Source organism: Gossypium hirsutum, chromosome A13 (genome assembly GCF_007990345.1).
Source record: "Gossypium hirsutum isolate 1008001.06 chromosome A13, Gossypium_hirsutum_v2.1, whole genome shotgun sequence".
NCBI classification, from domain to species: domain Eukaryota; kingdom Viridiplantae; phylum Streptophyta; class Magnoliopsida; order Malvales; family Malvaceae; genus Gossypium; species Gossypium hirsutum.
Genome location: NC_053436.1, coordinates 104,251,095 through 104,265,323, shown reverse-complemented (window position 1 = coordinate 104,265,323; position 14,229 = coordinate 104,251,095). Strand labels below are relative to the sequence as shown.

Below are 14,229 nucleotides of genomic sequence, written 5' to 3'. Positions count from 1 at the left end.
CATTATTAAAATCATTAATTTCAACATTAAATGACAAGTCAAATCATATCAGAAATAATTTAAAATGAAAATTTTAAAGAAAAGTAAAACGTTGTCACATAAATTTTAAAGTAAAAACTAAAAGTAAAATAAGACAGAAAAAAGAAATCTTTTATAAAAGCTTCAAAAACTTCAAAATTAATATTTTTATTACATTTATTTTCACAACATTCATTTTTTTTAAAAAAATTATTTTAATTTATGCCACATGATATATAACATCTACTTTAATAATTAAATTAATAATTTTAATAACAAAAAGACTATATAACTTTGATAATTTAAACATAATAATTAGAATATTTCAAAATTTAAAAACTAATTTAAAATGATCACCGTTATTTAAGAATGGATGATGTAATTAACTCTAAACGTATTTATGTCCGACACATAATCATACTCTTAAGGGATAAAAGATAGGTCATAACTGCGGTATTTTCGGCATTGAAAAGAAAGGGAAAGGGCACGCTGATGGGGTGATTTCTATGTCTGAAGTTTTCTATATTTGAACAGCAGCATTCATTACATAATTTGTTGTGATTCACATTCAATGAACATAAATATTTTATTAATATTTTATAAGGGTGAAAACTACTTGAAGATGACAGGGATGTCCCCCTACGTTGCTGCAAACCTGCAAACAAAGCCAAAATGTATGCTGTAATGACAGAATATATAAAATAGATTTGTCTTCTTTTTCTTATATTATCTTATAAAAAGCTCATATCATCATCACCCAACATCTTTTTCATCTTCTTCAATCTTTTTCATGCTTTCCAAGTGTATAGATGTCAATTGATGTAATTTTTTCTAAGATTTTTATAAATTTGAATGTCAGATTTGATGTTATTCTTGGAGTTTTTAGATCTCCTTTAATAAATTAATATTATCTTTAAATTAAATTAAAATTTTATCTTTTTATAATTTTGAATGTATTAAATATTTAGTTAGAATGGATTGTGCATGGTGCATCATCACTTACTAAGAAAATGATGTGATCACTATTTTCTTGATAGGTGATACTGCATTGTGTATATTATCTCAACAAGGCGTTACTACTATCTAAACTCATCTCCTTTTATAACACTCAAAACTTTCTATAAAATTGAGAGACAAAATTTTAAGTTGACTAAAAGAAAATGCCAAACTATTATGAGGATCTAACAGCGGCAAGAGGTTTATAAACAGCTGTATCATATCAAAATGCGTTTAATTTTCAAGATTTTTATAAATCTAAAGGTTTATTGTCTTTGAGAATAGGCATGAATCTTGCATTGGCTGTGTACCAATTTGATTATGATATAAATGTTGGCACTATCCTCAACCTGTATGATATCTTTCGTAAACAAAATGGTAAGCTGATGATTTTGGAAACATTCGAATGTATAAATTATTTCATGTTTCCAGAGTCTTAAAACCATCAATATTCAATAATAATGAAATAGAAAGGTTTATGAGCAGAAATTTCAGATGCAAATCCTAGTCAGAATGCATGATTAGAAGCAAAACAATAATCTTGTTGTAGGATGGGAATAAAAGAAAATCACAATAGTTGACATTGTCATATAGGTTAAGAAGAAACAAAGAGGGACAAAATGAAATCAAATTTATTTCTTAAGATAGTGCCATATTTTCCATTAAAGTCAATTAGACAGGGCTTTTGATGTCATTATCAAAAAGCCTAGCTGTTCTTTAACATTATGCTAATATTCTTTTAGCACTATGACAGCAAATCATAACAGCTTACAAAAAAAGGGATGGTGTATGCCCTCTCAAGTGGTCCCCCTTTTAATGTCATCCATTTTGCAACCACCATTAATATACCATGTATGTTTTTTTCTTTTTTTTCCTTTCCTTTTTCAAAACAAGCCAATTCCTGTATTGTATGCAAAGATTCAGCCCTCCAAATTTAATCATCCATACCATAATAACAAGCATTCAAGAAATGACAATAAATTATTAAATCAAAATCCCAATCCCATAGATAGAAAAATAATTAAAAACTTACTAGAATTTGCTTCCAATCATTTGTCAAAGGTGTGTTGATACCCCTTTTGTCCCTGCTGGGATTTAATGCATGAAATGCCTACCTTCTGATTCCTCACAAATATATATTACCATACCTGATTAAGAGTTAAAAGAGTGTACCTGCTTGTAAACAAGAGAGTCCAAAATGTCTCAATCTTAATAGGATATATATATAGTTGTATTTACACTTGTCCGGTAGTGTATCAAACAATGATAGAGCAAATAAAATACCCACATTTAAATTGGAGAAAAAGCTGAACGTCAGACAAGGGAGGAGAGTGATTTAAGCAAACATCTTTATATATACTAACACATATGTATAAACATACAGGGTCATAAAAGCCATGGAGAACTCTCTAATCCATGTTCTAGAATTAGCATATATATATATAACATTAGCCAGACATCGATCCCTTGATCGGTTACCGAATGTTATCCATATATTCCTGTCTTCTTCTCCTTTGTGGCAAGAAGCCAGAATTTGTAACTCTTAAACTTAGTCTGCTAAAACATAGTCAAAAAGGCTCTAACCGAAACAAGAGCTTCATCGAACTATAACACTCAAGCCCAGGCGAGTGAATGCAGACCAGAACACATCCTGATCCAGCTATGCGCTGGAATACCTCTTCTTTACCATATAATCAAGCTCGGTAGTCAGAAAATATGGAGCAAAATAATACCAGCATTAATACGACACTAACTAGTAATACTACACAATCATAAACTGCAAACTTGTTGGTTGGAACAAGGGGAGGAATGTCAAGCTCCTGTCATTTATGGCAGCCTGTAGGTCAGGTTAATTATATTAACAGTCAGAACTCACGAATTTGCTTATCTCGTCCATAACAGTATGGAAGTGATTGTTATTCGGCAACAAGTAGAAACCAATCGTGGCCTGTTCCATGTATAAAAGTTTAACCTCTTGCCCAGCTTTTTTGAGCCCTTCAACATAAGCCAATTGCCAATCCTGAATAAGGTCCAAGCCGGCAACCACGACAAGACTCTTTGGAAATTTGATTCCTTCGAGACTTCTACCGTTTGGTCCAAAAGGGTTACATGCAAGATGATCTCTGTCTTCACCTTCAGGAAGATAAGCTCTCCAATACCAGTCCCGATCTCGTAGAGTAACAAAGTATTTCCCATCTAAACGCTTTTCAGATTCAGTTCTTTCTTGTCCACCAAACATTGGATTGAGCAATATATTTCCCAATACATCAATTCCTGATTCTATGGCTCGCAGAGCAACATGGTGTGCAATGTTGCCACCAGAGCTATCTCCAGCTAGATATATATGAACCTTAGAATCTTTCTGACTTTGAAGCCATGGTCTAGAGTTAACCCACTTGAGAGCAGTCCACCCATCATCATAAGCACACGGATATCTATTTTCAGGTGCACGGCGATAATTCACGGAGACCACAACAGCCTTACAAAGGCTTACCAATCTCCGACATAGAGTGTCATATATAGCACTATTAGCCGAGGAATGTGCAAAGCTTCCACCGTGAAAGAAAATAATAACAGGGACCACCGCCGCCATAACAGGCTTCTCAAGTTCAGCAATATTCAGTTGAGGCTCTTCAGCTGTAGTCGGCCTATAAATCCGACTCAGGAGGCTCGTACCACGATCAATGAGAACATCAAACGAGAAAACCCCATCAACTGGGTTCGCATTAGCAGGGACTTTGCGATCAAGAAACTCTGCCAAGTGACGATTGAAAGTGCCATCAGGTCGACGAAGAAGATTGTAAGCCAACTTAAAATTGGAGATGAGGACCCACGTATTTAGGGGAACCACCATCTATTCAGAGACAAAGGCAAAGAAAAAAAAATCAAAACAAAGAGCTTCATCTTCCAAGCAACACATATATTTAGGGAAACCACTATCTATTCAGTGTCAAAGGCAAAGAAAAGATCAAATCCATTGTTTACTTAACTCACTTTGTCAATTGTCAATATACACAAAAAAAGTCAGTATGAAATACATGCTATGAACTCCATAATTTTTACACAAGGTGTTAAAAGACAAAATCCATCAAAGCAAGCTGATCCAAACCAACAACATATAGATTCCTTCACTGATTTATATGATCTTCGCAATCTAATCAAGTCTCTTAAATAACACTAATCCAAAGAATGAACTACTATCAGAAAACTCCAACTTTCTTGGAGAAACACAATCAATAGCTCCAAACCTAAATCACTAAAAACCAAAAGCAAAACAATCCACAAATTAAATAGACACATACCCCAAAAACAAGAAAATAATAAAGTTTCAACAACCCTAAATGCCTCCAAAGTTTTAAGAAAAGATCTTCAAATAGAAAAGACTGGATAAGACTACCAAGCTCTAACAAAAAAAAAAAAAACCCCGCTACACTGGGTTTCATTTAACCAAAAAAGGCATAAAATATATTACAAATCCATTAAAAACCAAGTTTGACAATCCAACTCTAGATAGAAATAAAGAAATTGACAAATAAAAACAAAGAATAAAGATCGTACCTTGCATTCATTGAGGTTGACTTCATTACTTCTAGCCATTTCCCCCCTTCTTTAAAGACTCAAAAACAAAACCCCAAAGCTTAAAACAGATCCTTTCGAAGAACAACCCAGAAACCCACAATTCATATCACAAAACCAATTTTGTTTTTATTTTTTTTTAAAGAAGAAACAAACAACAAAGATTCTATTCTTATTCTATTTTCCACTCCAAAGATCCCTCTTTTTTCTGCTGTTCAGCTCATTATCAAATTCATTAAAACCTTTTTTTTCTTTTTGGCTTAATTATAAGTTCATAAGAGAGCAGAAAAACAGAGTGAACAATAAAATGATAAATCTCACACCAATAAATAAATTAAAACAGGGAGGTTATTATATGTGTGTGGTGTGGGTGAAGGATAGGAAACTTGTGGCGCAGGTTAGAAGATGTAAACGGAGAATGACTAAAGTACACCTAATGTGAATAAGGACATGAGATATGACAAATTGATCGGCCGAAAGATAACTGTTTACTGGGTCCTATAGATGTTGTTTTATCGAATATTGTACAATTTTTTTTATTTTAATTTTTCATATTTAACACAAATATATATTTATATTAGAGATTTATATAAATTTTAAATTTTAAATTAAAAAGAACAGAATACAAATCTCATATAAATACATCCGTTGACGAATTTACTAATCACAATAATCATATATTTGAATTTTAAAAATATAAAAATGAATTTAGGTTACATTATCTTTAATTATAAAAAAATAATCAATAATTTTCTATTCAATCACTTGAATTAAGTAAATTATAATGGTTAAAATTGATTTTGTAGGGCGTTAAAAATTGTGATAAAAAATTATGTGGATAGGTTCTTCATCATGAAATTTTGTAATTGAGTTCATCAATTTAATTCTTTTAATATATGTAAATTTTTTTATTTTAAAAACATGTTTATAATATATAATATAAAAAATATTTTGGTTAAGAATTTTTTTTTTGGTTTAAATGATAAAATTAAGTATTAAAATTTGGGGTTTTTATATTAAAAACAAATATAGAGTGTAATATAAGTCGATTGAGTCTTAATTCATTTGGTATTAACATTGTTGTCAGCCTAAAAGGGTATGGATTCGAGTGCGTCAAAGTGCATTTATCCTCTTATTTAAGGGTAGAAGAGGGTTATGTCTAATTCTAGGCACATTGTCTAAAAAATTTATAATATAAAAGTTAACTAAAAACCAGTTCCAATCTAATTCAATTCAATAGATTGAACGATTTCAAGGTAAAAGTACCATAAAGGCTCTTATACTAGTAATCAGATTGTATTTTGCTCCATCTACTTAAAAAAATGGTAGATTAATCATTGTGCATTAGATCAAAGAGCAAATTAATCCTTTTAAAAAATTTATCTATTTGTACAATTAAAAACTAGTGTGTTTGATGGAATAACTAGATAGTGACACAAGTTGTATTGTCTGTATATCATGCTGACATACAAAAACCAATTTTTAATAGTAAAAATAGATGAAATTTTAACAAATGACCAATTTACTCTTTGATCTAACATACAATGATTAACTTATTTATCTCTTTAATAGAAGGAGCAAAATGCAATTTAAATCTTATTATAAGGATGCTTACTATTCTTTTATCTAATTTCAATCAATGCTAAATCAGTTTGAATAAATTATAAAATTGATCAATTATATGAATTTATAAGAAAAAAATTAGTCTAACCCACGAACTGTTTCCCTTACTAATAATTTATTGGCTAATTGACTAATTCATATTGAATATGCCTTTAGATTAGAATTTTCACCGAGAAATAAACACACCGTTGACCCAAAAGTCACTTTTTTAACTAACAAAATAATCCCCTAAAACAAAATGGTTTCCTTCTAATAAATTGGAAACTAACGATAACGGAAATGATTTTTTTTCTTAATTTTAAATTTGATTTTATTTAGAGGAAGAAACAAAAAAGGGTACAAAACAAAAGCTACCCCGCATGCGCCGACGTCAGGTCACGTGAGGACAAACGGAGTCCGTCAGATCTCCCCTTTGACTTCCTGAGATGATTATTTATATCAAATGATACTTTACACCTATTCTAGGCATCCAAACCAGGGAAATACCATACCATTATGGGAAAGGAAAATGGCGGAAAATCGATGCCGTTTCTTATTTAGGCTGTTGTCGTTTTCATGAATTTTCATCCTTACTAAATTTGTGCTTATTTTGAATATTTATGTATTATTATATTTAATCTATATTGGAAAAATCTCAATTTAAATTCAAATTTTAAATTTGAAACAAACCAAAATTTTGAAATATATTATTAAAAATTAGAGCACTTAAAGGTAATAAAAATTATTAAATATATTAGAAAGTGAAAAGTAATAAAAAATGTTTTTTTATCTTGAATTTGTTAATTAAATTTATTTTAATATTTGTAGCTTTAATTTAGGGTAAAAAACAAAAGTAGTCACTTTTGTTTGCCTCAGATTATATTTTAGTCAATTATATTTGAAATGTTACGTTTTAATCACTTACGTTATCTTTTTATTACGAAGTGGTCACTCTATTGTTAAACTCTGTTACCTCCCTAACGACAGCCCTACGTGGCAGTCCAAATGGGTTTTAAATGCCAGCTTAGATGTCCAATTGCTGGGATGAAAATAGGTTTTTAATTAAATAAATTTAATTTGGATTGCCACATAGGATCGTCGTTAGGGAGGTAACGGAGCTTAACGGTAGAGTGACAATTTCGTAACAAGACCTTAACGTAAGTGACTAAAACGTAACATTTCAAACATAAGTGACTAAAATATAATTTAAGACAAATAAAAGTAACTATTTTTATACTTTACCCCTTTTATCTATTATGGTTCCTGAAATTAGCAACGGTCCATTTTAGTCTTGAGTGACATATTGAAGTTGTCTATATTATTTTTTAAGTGATGTGTAGTGTAACCTTAAAGTATCATGTCATCAATGTTTTACATTTTCCAAATTCAAGATTACAAATGATTTAATTGCTAAATTTAGATAGTAAAGTGGACCAAAAGAAAAATAGGTATCAAAATTAATCTAATTGTCAAATTTAGAGACCAAAAATTACATTAACTTTTTTTAAATAAAATTATTTTTATGAAAGTGGGTAATTATTTTAAAAAATAATATATTTTTTAAAAGAGATTTTTCTAGATAAATAGTTAAGTCATTTATTAAAAATATATTATAAAAATATACATTTAAGATATAAAAATATTATAATAATATTTGTTATTTCTATTTCAAATTTTATTAACTCATGATACCAAACAGATTTAATAATAGTATTGATTTTAAAAATGTTAATAATTTATTTTTATATTATTTAATGTTTTAATATTAAAATTAAATATTATTAATAAATTTAAAATAAATTGATTCAAACTTCGAGATTAGATCAAATATAAGATTAACTATCAATTTTTTAGTAAGTGTGTCGGTTTCTTTTTCTTTACCTTAAGGCCTACTATATGAATTCATTTTTTTTTAATATACAAGTAAAGCTAATGCAAATTAAAAATAAAAGAAAAAAAAAGTTGAAGATTAAAAGGGAAATCTTGAAATCTAGGGTAAAAAAATTTAGTATGTTTTTTAGTAACAATAAATTTACGAGGTTCTAAATAATGTTTACAAAAAGCTTGAAGATGAGAATACGACCCAACATAGAAGGGATTGTTCTTAAGGTGAAGTTTGGTGGCACCTCCATCACTAAACTCAGGTATCTCACAACCAAATTTGACACTAACAATAAATGATTAATCATAATATGAGACAGCATGTAAGAGAAGTATTTAATATGATAAGTGAGCTGAAAGATATAAGTTACACTCTGTCCAATGATCGTCTGGTTCGTGCACTTATTTGATCCTTACTCCACAACTGAGAGCATATGAAAGTATACCTTACCCACAACGAGAACATCAAGACCCTGGAGGTGCTTATTTACATCTTCAGTTTAAAAGAAGATTGTATTAAGAAAACTAAACCTAATACTGATGTGTACATGATGACCCACTTGAGGATATCACCATTGCTGGTTTGAATACCAATAATATATATTCTCAAAAATTAGGTAAAGTCTCATTTTCTTGAATCTAAATTCATTTCCTCATCCTATTTACCGTTCTCCATCCATCCATCTCTCGCATTGTCCCTATCTCATAATTCATCCCATTCTGCGTAGTACATTAATCATGTCAAACTCATAATGTACCACCATGATTCTATATTCGTATCGTAAAAATAAAGTTCTAAGGTCATTTCACATCCAAAAATAATTTCAACCATTAATATCGAATTTATATTTCTTATTAATACGTGTAAATTTTATAATTATATTTAAATTATTTAATTTAAATTCAAACTGAACTAAATTAGTACGAGGACAAAAAAATCTTATTCAAATCTGATTATCTTAATAAGTCACCTAATCTATAAATAGGCCTATCTTGTGTGAGCAAGTAAAATTAATTTATAACAGAGTTAACTGTTGAAAATATATTACTGCAAAACAAATCGTTAGCACTGATAGAAAAGAATAAATTGTGTGTAAATAAACGAAATAATTATTGTGCCATAGAAGAACCGCTACCTTAGAAGCAAATCTGCCCTTGTCGGTGTTGCCGTGAAGTAGACGTCGCCCTCAAAGATTAACACAAAATTTCAATATTTGTACACCCGAATAAAGAAGGTAAAACATAATTAGTATTGCTTTTCTTGAAAAAGGATCTGGAAAAATAAGTTAGGAAAACAAGATTGAAAACTTGGTTGGAAAAGTTTTGAGAAACGGGAACACAAGGAGAATGATCCAACTATTTATAAGATTTTTTAAAGGACAAAACGATAAATCCGATGAATCAATTTCCTAAAAAATAGAACCGCCAAAAACTAGTTTCTTTAAAAAAACGCAACAAATCAAGTCAAAATTGTAACAATTTAGAAACATATAATTTTCGTAAAAGATAAATAACAAATCCATCCAATATGTGCTGTAGACATAAACATAAACCAAGCAGGCAACGACAACAACGTACATGTGTTGGGTCTTATCCTCAATTACTTGATAAAAGTAGGAAGTATAGTTATATTTAAACTCTCTTAGAAGCCTTCTCTCAACCAACTTGAAATTGTCTTTTTTCTTTTGCATTACCAAAATTAACTATTTCCATTGATAGAATATGGATTAAGGAGCAATCTAATCATTATTAAGATAAAAAAAATTTAAATCTTAAATTGTAATCTATTGACAGGATATTCATTCTAACAATAATTTGTACAAATTATTTTTATAAAAAAACAATTTAGTATCTACAATATTCAAAAATTGAGTAAATGATGATTGAATTGTAATTAATAATTTCCGTTAATAAAAGAAAAATAAATGCAATGTTGAAAAAAATAACTGTAAATGCACAATTGATTGCTTTTAAAAAAAATTTTAAAAAAGAAATATTATTCATAATAAAATGAAAAAAACAAACAAACTAATAGTTATTTCAATTTCTCTGAAAAAAAGTTATATTAAAATATATTAAAAATTTATTAAAAATAAAAATAAAATATAGAACTTAATGAGAAATTAAAAAAGAAGAAGAAGGAAATGGAATAAAAATAAAACAAGACATGAGTAATATTATTGGAAAAATGAGTGAGGAAGCAAAACCAAACAGCTAGTATCTATCTGTCTATATATGCCGCTGTCATTGTCCATGAAGTTCTAGTTTTTGCTATTATTATTAGGCATCTCTCCCTCAGCCCACAGTCCCCCTTTAGTTTTGGAAGCATTGGCAATGAGTCAACAACTGGGAGCAGCTTTTGGATTGTTGTGGACTTCCCTCGAATATGGACACACACACACACACACACATTCAACCAATACTACAACCCACTTTTACATTCATTATCAAATAATATTAATAATTCCATCTTATCCTAAAAAACATTTGAATAAACATACATAATCTACGCATAATAGAGCTCCGATACATTGCATGATTCTTTCCCCTATTGTTTTAATACAGTCAGAACTCACGAACTTGGTTATCTCGTCCGTAACAGTATGGAAGTGATTGCTATTCGGCAACAAGAAGAAACCAATCGTGGCCTGTTCCATGTATAAAAGTTTAACCTCTTGTCCAGCTTTTTTGAGCCCTTCAACATAAGCTAATTGCCAATCCTGAATAAGGTCCAAGCCGGCAACCACGACAAGACTCTTTGGAAATTTGATTCCTTCAAGACTTCTACCGTTAGGTCCAAAAGGATTACATGCAGGATGGTCTCTGTCTTCGCCTTCAGGAAGATAAGCTCTCCAATACCAGTCCCGATCTCGTAGAGTAACACAGTATTTCCCATCTAAACGCTTTTCAGATTCAGTTCTTTCTTGTCCACCAAACATTGGATTGAGCAATATATTTCCCAACACATCAATTCCCGATTCTATGGCTCGCAGAGCAACATGGTGTGCAATGTTACCACCAGAGCTATCACCAGCCAGATATATATGAACCTTAGAATCTTTCTGACTTTGAAGCCATGGTCTCGAGTTAACCCACTTGAGAGCAGTCCACCCATCATCATAAGCACACGGATATCTATTTTCGGGTGCACGGCGGTAATTCACGGAGACCACAACAGCCTTACAAAGGCTTACCAATCTCCGACATAGAGTGTCATACGTAGCACTATTAGCCGAGGAATGTGCAAAGCTTCCGCCGTGAAAGAAAATAATAACAGGGACCACCTCCGCTGTAACAGGCTTCTCAAGTTCAGCAATATTCGGTTGAGGCTCTTCAGCTGTAGCTGGCCTATAAATCCGACTCAGGAGGCTCGTACCACGATCAATGAGAACATCAAACGAGAAAACCCCATCAACTGGGTTCGCATTAGCAGGGACTTTGCGATCAAGAAACTCTGCCAAGTGACGATTGAAAGTGCCATCAGGTCGACGAAGAAGATTGTAAGCCAACTTAAAATTGGAGATGAGGACCCACGTACTTAGGGAAACCGCCATCTATTCGGAGACAAAGGCAAAGAAAAAAAAATCAAAACAAAGAGCACACATATTTAGGGAAACCACTATCTATTCAGAGTCAAAGGCAAAGAAAAGATCAAATCCATTGTTTACTTAACTCACTTTGTCAATTGTCAATATACACAACAAAAGTCAGTATGAATACATGCTATGAACTCCATAATTTTTCACAATGTATTAAAGACAAAACTATCCATCAAAGCAAGCTGATGCAAACCAACAACATGTAGATTCCTTCACTGATTTATATGATCTTCACAATCTAATCAAGCCTCTTAAATAACACTACTCCAAAGAATGAACGACTATCACAGAACTCCAACTTTCTTGGAGAAACACAATCAATAGCTCCAAACCTAAATCACTAAAAAGCAAAAGCAAAACAATCCACAAATTAAATAGACACATAACCAAAAGCAAGAAAATAATAAAGTTTCAACAACCCTAAACGCCCCCAAAGTTTTAAGAAAAGATCTTCAAATAGAAAAGACTTGATAAGAATACCAAGTTCTAACCAAAAAAAAAAAAAACACCGCTACAGTGGGTTTCATTTAACCAAAAAAGGCATAAAGTAGATTACAAATCCATTAAAAACCGACTTTGCCAATCCAACTCTAGATAGAAATAATAGAAATTGACAAATAAAAACAAAGAATAAAGATTGTACCTTGCATTCATTGAGCTTGACTTCATTTCTTCTAGCCATTTCCCCCCTTCTTCAAAGACTCAAAAACAAAACCCCAAAGCTTCAAACAGATCCTTTCGAAGAACAACCCAGAAACCCACAATTCATATCACAAAACCATTTTTAATTAAAAAAAGGAAAAAAGAAGAAGAAACAAACAACAAAGATTCTATTCTTATGCTATTTTCCACTCCAAAGATCCTTCTTTTTTCTGCTGTTTAGCACATTATCAAATTCATTAAAACCTTTTCTCTCTTTTTTTTTTTTGGCTTAATTATAAGTTCATAAGAGAGCAGAAAAACAGAGTGAACAATAAAATGATAAATCTCACACCGATAAAATAGATTAAAACAGGGAGGTTATTATATGTGCGTGGTGTGGGTGAAGGATAGGAAACTTGTGGCGCAGGTTAGAAGATGTAAACAGAGAATGACTAAAGTACACCCGATGTGAATAAGGACACGAGATATGACAAATTGATCGACCGAAAGATAACTGTTTACTGGGTCATATAGATGTTGTTTTATCACAATTTGTACAATTTTTTTTATTTTAGTTTTTCATATGTAACGCAAATATATATTCATATTAAAGATTTATATAAATATTAATTATTAAGTTTTTAATTTTTAAATTTTAAATTTTAAATTTTAAATTAAAAAGAACAAAATATAAATCTTATATTAACTTCTGCACCACATTATCAACATCAACCTCTCCGTCGAAAGTGGTTTAGAGTTCTCGTAGCTCTTACACAGAACACCTGACCATTCAAGTTCATCATCAAATGTTCAAGTATTGGAAGTTGGCATGGAGTATCCCAATAAAGATGTTTTTCTTACTACACTGAAGTGGTACAACTTCAAGAACTGTGTGAACTATCATGTCATAAAATCTCGTTCGGAGAAATTCAAGAGAAAAAGTGCAATGCACGACAGAATATACAAATGAAAAATCATAGCATATTTTCGAAAGAAGACGAGCTTGTGGACAATAAAAAAGTATATCAGTCTACATGTTTGAGTTGCAGCAGGTGCGCGATGCAATCACCTAATATCCGACATAACATGACCTAACAAGGGTCTTCATTTTTGCCAATAACGTAACTTTAACTCGTAATTTGCAAGTGTAAGTTAGGATCATTCGAGGTTAGACTCTAACATGATATCTGACATAATTCTACCTATGGTGAAAGCGAGCCTCAGGATTCTCGTGTTGGTGTTTATTGCTAACATTGTAGCTTTTACAATTACAAGGCATGGGTCACAAAATAAAAGATTACGGATAAGTTGCATCACAGCTGAGACAGGTCATATAACGATTTGTGGCAATAGTGTTCGATACTTGATTGGTACATAACAGGTTCCGTAATTGATCTAGAAATGCACCAAGCGTACTTTCACAATCGTTTGGTCCCTGGGAAAGGAGTATTCTATCGATCCTTTTATATCTTCGATCAATGTAGGGAAACTTTCCAGCATTGCAAGCATTTGATACAAATTGATGGCATCTAGCTGTACAGGAGGTATGAGCATCGGTTGTTGATGGTTGATGCCCGGGATGGGAATTAGAGGATTTTGTCGATAGCATTTCCAATAATTCAGAAGAAATAACAAATAACTGAGATTTCTTCCTTACTTGATTGTGCCATCATGTTTGCCTGCAACCTGACATATGTGTCATCTCCGATAAGGGACCCAAAATCTTGGCCTCTATTGAACAACACGGTGACTTTTAGGATCTCACACATCATAGGTACTATATACGACATGTCGGCTCTAACTATCACTCAAAATGGCCTTCGAAAACTGAACAAGATCAATGTATTGACATGGGTAAGTAGTTGCCACTATTTCCATAATCTTGTTATACCATATTTCGCTCATTGTTTGCATT

The 14,229-nt window shown here is 31.3% G+C and overlaps 2 protein-coding genes and 1 long non-coding RNA gene across 4 annotated transcripts; all 3 read right to left on the bottom strand.

Moving 5' to 3' along the window:
• Positions 1–2,281: 2,281 nt before the first annotated feature.
• Positions 2,282–5,067, bottom strand: LOC107893264 (gibberellin receptor GID1C). Of its 2 annotated transcripts, none has more exons than XM_016818203.2 (2): positions 4,573–5,067; positions 2,282–3,868 (listed from the first exon to the last, which is right to left on the bottom strand). In XM_016818203.2, the coding sequence occupies exons 1-2, from the start codon at positions 4,609–4,611 to the stop codon at positions 2,873–2,875; spliced, it is 1,035 nt and encodes a 344-aa protein (XP_016673692.2). In that variant the 5' UTR covers positions 4,612–5,067; the 3' UTR covers positions 2,282–2,872. The 2 variants fall into 2 exon arrangements, with proteins under 2 accessions (XP_016673692.2, XP_016673693.2); XM_016818204.2 differs by having other exon boundaries at positions 2,282–3,768; positions 4,573–4,930.
• A 3,330-nt stretch (positions 5,068–8,397) lies between these two features.
• On the bottom strand, positions 8,398–9,388 carry LOC121212550 (uncharacterized). The gene is made up of 2 exons (XR_005907833.1): positions 9,210–9,388; positions 8,398–8,793 (listed from the first exon to the last, which is right to left on the bottom strand). It is a non-coding gene; the product is annotated as an uncharacterized lncRNA (long non-coding RNA).
• Positions 9,389–10,493: 1,105 nt separating this feature from the next.
• On the bottom strand, positions 10,494–12,660 carry LOC107893263 (gibberellin receptor GID1C-like). Its single transcript, NM_001398516.1, has 2 exons — positions 12,316–12,660; positions 10,494–11,627 (listed from the first exon to the last, which is right to left on the bottom strand). The coding sequence occupies exons 1-2, from the start codon at positions 12,352–12,354 to the stop codon at positions 10,545–10,547; spliced, it is 1,122 nt and encodes a 373-aa protein (NP_001385445.1). The 5' UTR covers positions 12,355–12,660; the 3' UTR covers positions 10,494–10,544.
• Positions 12,661–14,229: the final 1,569 nt, after the last annotated feature.